The 7,688-nt window shown below is 40.4% G+C and overlaps 2 protein-coding genes across 2 annotated transcripts; one reads left to right on the top strand and one right to left on the bottom strand.

Annotated features, from left to right (window-relative positions):
* Positions 1-1,234: 1,234 nt before the first annotated feature.
* On the bottom strand, positions 1,235-4,239 carry LOC121312959 (protein transport protein Sec61 subunit beta-like). Its single transcript, XM_041244976.1, has 4 exons — positions 4,081-4,239; positions 2,912-3,009; positions 2,284-2,385; positions 1,235-1,686 (listed from the first exon to the last, which is right to left on the bottom strand). The coding sequence occupies exons 1-4, from the start codon at positions 4,081-4,083 to the stop codon at positions 1,599-1,601; spliced, it is 291 nt and encodes a 96-aa protein (XP_041100910.1). The 5' UTR covers positions 4,084-4,239; the 3' UTR covers positions 1,235-1,598.
* An 876-nt stretch (positions 4,240-5,115) lies between these two features.
* Positions 5,116-6,972, top strand: LOC121308936 (alpha-1,3/1,6-mannosyltransferase ALG2-like). The gene is made up of 2 exons (XM_041241671.1): positions 5,116-5,209; positions 5,483-6,972. Exons 1-2 carry the CDS (start codon positions 5,116-5,118, stop codon positions 6,025-6,027), a joined length of 639 nt encoding a protein of 212 aa, XP_041097605.1. The 3' UTR covers positions 6,028-6,972.
* The last annotated feature ends 716 nt before the right edge of the window (positions 6,973-7,688 follow it).

Raw genomic sequence — 7,688 nt, 5'->3', positions numbered from 1 at the left:
TCTCTCTGTTGCACTTGAATCCACCACCCTCTCCTTCCTCTTCCACCAAGAAACTTGGTGTCACACTTGACCCCTCCCTCACCTCTCAGCATACCTGCTCTGGCACGCTCCTGTCGCTTCCTCAGCAACATACACAGAATTCACCTCTTCCTCACCAACTACTCCACGCAGCTCCTAGTTCAGGTCCTGGTACTATCTCGCCTTGACAACTGCAACTCCCTCCTGGCCAGCCTTCCTCTCCATCTACACCACTCCTCCGCTCTCTGCACTGGCTCCCTATCGTTGCTCGCATCCAGTTCAACTTTTGGACTCAAACCTGGACTAATAGCGGTAGAACTGAAAAGAATAAGGAAGATATAAAGGTCTGATAGTAGGGGGGGGGGGGGGCTCCTTACTGTGCCCAGACCCGACTCACAGACTAGACTGTACTGTACCCCCCCCCCCCCCCCAGAGCCTGCTCCTTCTCCACCCTTGCTCCTCAGTGGTGGAATGACCTACCCACGGATATCAGGACTGCTCAGTTCCTGTCCACCTTTCGACACCTGCTCAAGACACACCTGTTCAGAAAGCATCTGTAAACACCAGAACTCTCTTCCATACTGGACTATATGGCACCAAATTGTACCAGTACTTGATCTTATTGTACTTTCATAACTACTCTTACCTGTATTATATTCTATAATGGTACACTTTGTAACAATTGTAAGTGGCCCTGGATAAGGACATCTGCTAAGAAATAAATTAATAATTAAACCTCTAGTGACACCATGTGCATTGCAATTCGAGTTACAAGCTGCTCTTTCTAGGTACACATCCACCAACAGCTAATCAAAATAGGTCCTCAAGGTCCAGCATCCTGGCATCATTTTAGAGGCATCATTAAATAACAAACTAATTAAGGCCAGGGAGATGATTGCATTGGTTTAATTCAGTCATTTAAGGTGCAGGTGGAACAAAGACCAGGAATACTCCAGACCTTAAGAACCCAAACTGTGCACCCCTGCATATCACTATCAACACAAGCAGAAACAGCACCAGTTCTGAATATGGTATTTTATGTGTTCCTAGTTTTTAAAATGCTTTGGCAAGCATCTGTTTCAATAGTGACTGCATCCAATGATTTTATAAAAGACTAACAAAGTACCATCACATTGAAGAGTAGTGAATTAAATCAGGAATCTATGGTTATAGTGGTACCATCACTAGGATCTAAATGTCAGACCCAAGCCAACAATACATAAACACTGAATATTTATTGTACAGTAACACATTATGTATTGTACAAATGCTTTGTATAACAAAAAGGGAATTCTTCTAGGTCAGTCAAACCGGAGCTAAAGACTGGAGAATTGTACAGGTGTAGAAATGCTTTGCTTAAACTCAGGACAAACACCACATGTACTGCTTTTGTGTAACACCTGGAGGGGTGATGTAAATTTTCCAACTCTCAATTATTAGAGCCATTTAATTTAAGTTTTACTCATTTCATTTAAATTTAAAAAAAAAAAAAAAAAAAAAATTGCGCCAGGCTTTTGGTCCAGGTTGAATAAATGTTAAGATGGCAGGTGTGGCGGGACAAGGTGGTGCAGTTCTCTAGTTTATGAGCGGGTGTATTTGCCCCAGATGTGAAGCATGAATACTGATGCAATGAAGAGTAGGCTCATGACCAGCACTGGAACTGGGCCACTGGAAGAGAAGAAAAAAACATACTATTACAGTGACAAAAACAGAGCCAATAGATAACTGCTATTGTAACTGGATCTATGTTGTTAGCTGAGTTGACAATGGCATATCTTTGATAATGTTTTGCCTTCCAAGTTTAGTTCAGAGGTCTAAGGTATATTTTAATTATGACATTTTACCCTGCTTCAATGTAGAAACAAGGTAAAGGTAATTGGGAGAGAAGTGGATAGCTAAAATAGAAAATTAAGAGCACATAATAAGTTTTGGCTACAGCCAGAGAGTTTATTATTATTATTACCACAGCTATTTATTTCAGGATCTAACTGTAGCCCTTTGACTCTCCTGCAAATTCCTATTCCTTTATTTAAGTTTGAATTAATATATGACCTTCAGTACCCAGCACCTCCAACTATGTTTCTGCTCCAGTTAGTCATTACAATACTAGATATGTGGACCCTCTGTAGAGTTCAAGTTTACAACAAAGCTTCATAACAGTAGTAACAGGGTTTACTTTTAATTGACCCTTCTGCCTCAAAGCTGTTAGCAGCCCTTTCATAAGCTAGCTATGGCATTTAGCCATGACACCCTGACAATACTCACACTTTGAGACCGGGTGAGTCCTCGGTGTAGAACCTCCACATTCCTCCTGTGCCTGCCGAGGATGCACGACTAGCAGTCCTTGTTCCACTGCTGGTGGCTTTCCTACAGAGAGAAAACATAATACTTAAAGATCTGGCAATGGAATTAACATGCAATTACTTTGTTGGTTTTCGTTAAAACTTAATTCTAAAGCTGCCCCTATAGATGTTAACAAAACACATGAGAAACTGCAAGTAAATATTGCTGCAACAGCTAGTTCTTATTTTGGTAGCATCTTTTTTATTCCATTTATCCTGGCACAGTACTGTAGATTGACACCAAGAGCTACTTGTATCAGGATGGTATTAACACCACCTATGTCCTACGTGCAGCAGAGGGAGTTGTGTGTCTCACATGTGGTGCTGTTACTACATCAAAAAGGTCAAATGTTTCAGCTAGTGCAATCAGTGTGATTAATGACTGCTGTCCTAATACCTGCTGCACAGAGTGAATCTACATTGTGGAGGCAGATTAAAAGGGCTTCACTATTGCATATAAAGTCTGCAGAACTGAGCAGGACTCTGCAGAAAGTGGTAATGCCAAAGAGAGAATACTTGATTACTCCCATTTAGTAATCCTGCCACTTTACCTCTGTCTGACAGTGGAGCCAGCAGCTCTGGAAGCAACAGCTTTACTGGGGGAGCGACTGGAGGCGCCAACATTGGTCGCACTTGCTGCAGGGCCAGGCTACAAGAAAAACACGCTTTGATAATATGAACAAACAATCCATGATGACGCAACACAACCTGTATCATTGCACAGAAGTATAAAGATACAAAGTGGACAATACAAAATATACAAACTATTAGGACCGATTCTTAGTTTTTAATTAAACAAATACACAAATTTGTGACACTCAAAGTACCACCAGCCCGCCCCCCCCTTTAATTGAAATGATAAAATAACAATTAGTGGGCTTAATAGCTTTACAGCAATCGACTGGTTAAGCGGTACTGTATACAAACCAATACACCCCCCAGAATGCACAGCGCTCTTCTCTCCACTCTCAGCAATAAACTAAACAGGCCCCACTAACGGGCCTGCTTAATACAAAACACTCAAAAGGACAGAGAAATATACAACGGTGACTTGGCCGTTGATCACCAAAATCTGAGTTTAAATAAACCAGCGCTTTTTTTTTTTTTTTTTTTTTTATAAAATTACTTTAAAACTAACACCTACGAAACAATTCAAATTTGAAAGTAGCATTACTTTAATAACGTGTAATCTGTTAAATGTGTACGTTGTTTTTTTTTTTTACTGTAAATTAAAGTATACTTAGGGTAGGTTTTTCTGACTCTGCTGCAAGCAAGCATATATAATGATCATTACAGCTGTAGTAGTATGTGTTGAGCACACTAAAATGACGTACAACCACCAACTGTGCAAAAACTGCCTTGAATATTACTGCAAGCTACAAAATACTGATTCGGACCGAGCCGAGCCACGCCACCACACAGTTCCAAATGTGTGGCACCAGCACATTAATTACACACTCAGCCACGTCTACAGAGCAGTAGACTAGCGTCACCTCATTCATTCAAGAACACGACTTCGAGTACCAGTAACTATAAACTACTGGGGGGGGGATAAAGTTGTAGTGCTTAATAAAAAATAAAACAAACGTATATATTTACACAAACAATAACTTTAGTATTGTTGAGTAGAAACAGAAGGAAACCACATCACTATGCTGGCTACGTAATCTTTGTTTGAATCATTCATCTTAAAGCGAATATAAGAGGGACTCTTACTCACCATGTTTATAGACTCTCTGTTAGTTTGTTCACTTGTTCTTCTCTTATCGGTACTATCGCCCTGCTCGTTTGCGTCCTGCACACCGTCTCTGATGAGTTTCTGTGGACTGAAACTGGAACTGAAGAGCAGAATTTCAGATGATGACGGGTCGCTAAACAGGCAAAGACTGCACGGCGAAGGACCTTCTAAGCCGTTCCAAAAATCACCTGACTATAAAATATATATATATACAATTTAAATTCAACTACAAGCAAGTAAAGAGTTAATTATATTGAAAAATGGATTAAAAAGCATTTTAAAATAGTTTTGAACATGTTTTAATATTATTTAAAAAAAAGGAAACACGGTTAAAATACAGGCAGTTAAATGGGCAGTTAACCAGAAAAAGATGATGTGTCCCTAAATGGCATGCACACGCAGTTCGTAAGTAGAGTATGTGAGGAAACTGGAACCATTTTGGCTCACCATACTTTAGCATTGTTCCGAATTGTATATCAATTGATCCAAAATGGCGAACAAACCGCTTCAGTTTCATCATAGAGTCTACGCTACATCCTGCTCACAGCAGATTGTGAAGGGTGGTCAGGGAATATGTCGTCGATGTGTGTGTTTTCCTCGGGAGAATTGTTAGTAGATAATCCTATTGGTGGTAAATAAGGAAATTGTATTTATTCCTCACATATGTGCAAGTGTTCATTTTGCACTACTTGTATTGATATTTTTACGTGCTGAAAACGCAAACTTTGTTTATTTATACTATAGGCACGAAAGCTGCCAATTACAAACAACTGACCGATTATAATGCTGCCAGCATAAAACTATTCCTAGTTTTTGTTTTGTTTTTTTCAACATTTTTACAAAACTTTTGTCTTGGTCACTGGGTCAAATCTACAACAAAGTAACACTGGATTTTATTCACGGAGAAAAAGTCTGCTCTCCGGAAGAATAAATAAACTAATTAAACCAATTTCAAAAAAGTAATTCAATACACCAGTATAGACAGTGTTTTCTAATACCTAAATAACCATTAGTAGTATGGTGAATGTGGTGTTTCTGCACCCCGATTTAGGGATTGGCGGCGCAGAGCGGCTTGTGGTGGATGCCGCTCTGGCTCTACGGTCCAAGGGCTGTAAGGTTCAAATATGGACTGCACACTACGACCCCGACCATTGCTTCTCAGAGACCAAACACCCCGCCCTCCCCATAGTCTGCGTGGGGGATTAGCTGCCCACAAGCATCTTTGGCTACTTCCACGCAGTCTGCGCCTACATTCGCATGGTGTATGTCGCCTTGTGCCTCATCTTCAGCGGGTTGGAGTTTGATGTAGTGTTTTGTGACCAGGTTAGTCCAAGAGAAGTTTGTCATGTCAAATGTAGCAACGTTTTGTTCAGTGCATTTTGAGTAAAGAAGAACCTGGCCCTGGCCCTGGAAGCCTTGAAGAACCTTCAGGGCAGGCTCTCTGGAAATGAGTGGAAGAAGGTTCATCTTGTGATGGCTGGTGGCTATGACGAGAGAGTGCCAGAGAACGTGGATCACTACATGGAGCTCAAGGATTTATCCACTAAGCTTGGCTTATCAGACAGTGTAACCTTCCTGCGCTCCTTTTCTGATGAGCAGAAGATCTCCCTCCTCCATCACTGCACCTGCGTCCTGTACACGCCCAGCAACGAGCACTTTGGCATTGTCCCTGTGGAGGCCATGTACATGCGCTGTCCGGTCATCGCTGTCAACTCAGGTGGCCCGCTGGAGTCCATAGCCGACGGGGAAACTGGGTTCCTGTGCGATCCCCAACCGGCATGCTTTGCTGAGGCCATGGAGAAGTTTGTGAAGGACCCCGGCCAACGACAGGGCATGGGGGAGGCCGGGAGAGACCGGGTTTTAAAGCGCTTTTCTGTGGATTCATTTTCGGAACGGCTGTACCAATACATCTGTAAACTCACAGAATAAAGCACCCATGGATAAGGTGTTTTGAATGTAATTTTGAATGATTACAAGGAGCCTAATTTTTGTTTCTAGTATTTTCTGACTTGAGCTGGACTTCAATTACATTTTTTTTGTATATCCTTAAAGAACCTAAATTAAATGTTCTAAAAGCAATTATTGTGAACCACCCAAGATGGACTATAGACAGAGCCACAGTATAACTATGTAGATCAGGTACTGTATTTGTTAAATCTATGCATTCCTTGTAATTGTTACAATAAAATAAATCTCTTTAGCTATTGGAAAAAAAACAACATTGTTGCCCCATTGTAATAGTGTGTATTACTTTAGGCTCTCATACTTCCATTGTAGCTAACAAATAATTCCATGCACAGTCATCCACTAATTATGTCTCCAGTGTGTATATTCTCAAATGTGTATTTTCATTGTAAATCCTGATCATTTGGAACTATACTGTGTTAAGTCATTTTAATTCATGTGCTCTGTGCTTGATGTTTTAGTATTAGTCAAATAGTGTAATAAAAATAGTAGTAAGTGGATTCAAATTCTAGCCTAAAACAAGTCTGAAGCAGTCTTGCGAGTTTGTCTGCTTTTGAGCTAGTTGAAGCAGGCGAGTTTCTGTACATGGCTTTCGTTTCACCTCTTTCTCACACTTTTAACAGTAACACACTGGACATGCATGGCTGTAGTGGTGACGTCAGACCCGGAAGAACACGGACTCCAAACAGTGACTGGCGGATGAAACTGAGCCGCGGTGCTCAGTATTTTATTAAATGATAAAACAAACAAAAGACTTAAACAAAACACACAACACTGAAAATAAAGGGTGCACTGGCCAAACAAACAGACAGACAAAACAGACGTGGATGAACCCAACAAGCAAAGACCGCGCTGGCACTTCCAGCACGTCGTAGCAGTTGTTTATTTTAGTTTTTAATTCTCTCCTAACTACACCCGTTCTCCACTAACGAACACACAACCCAGAGTGAGTGCTTTGTGCATCTTTATATACAATTGTGCTGGGATTCAATTACCAATTCATTATGCACTTACAGCATGTAAACTAATCTGTGTACTCCTGTGCTCACATATCAATACCCACTTAAATCCGCACGTGGCGTGAGTTGTGCGATCCTCCTGTCTAAATACAAATTACACTTTATAACACTCGTGCTCATAATCCATATTTGTATCCCGTTTATTTTACACCTAAAACACCAACATTAACAAACTACATACAACATAAAACATTAATAAATACAACGGGGCGGGACACTCTGCCACAGTGCATAAAACATTTATAGCTGTCTGTATTATTAATGCAAAGGGTTATTACTGATTGCGGATTAACTATAAATATAAAAGACTAGACAATGCATTTATGTGTAGCAGATTACTATCAGTACTGCAATTGTAGAAATCTAGACATACTAAAAGAAACTCGATAAACTCAGTAACAAAGTTTCAACTAGAAGTCTTTCTCAAACACCCAGAGGCATTAATAAAGACTTCTAGTCAAAACATTAATGGTAACATTTGTTTTAATATTTCTAAATTATTACAGGTCGGTAAGGATGATGTATCTATGGCATCACCCAATCCACACCATACAAATCACTAATCTGAATATGGTCTGGTCCTAGCAGGTCCAGGTTAGTCTACTA

Source organism: Polyodon spathula, chromosome 3 (genome assembly GCF_017654505.1).
Source record: "Polyodon spathula isolate WHYD16114869_AA chromosome 3, ASM1765450v1, whole genome shotgun sequence".
Classification (NCBI taxonomy): Eukaryota; Metazoa; Chordata; class Actinopteri; order Acipenseriformes; family Polyodontidae; genus Polyodon; species Polyodon spathula.
The sequence above is the reverse complement of the archived record's forward strand: the minus strand, read 5'-3'. Positions and strand labels throughout refer to the sequence as shown.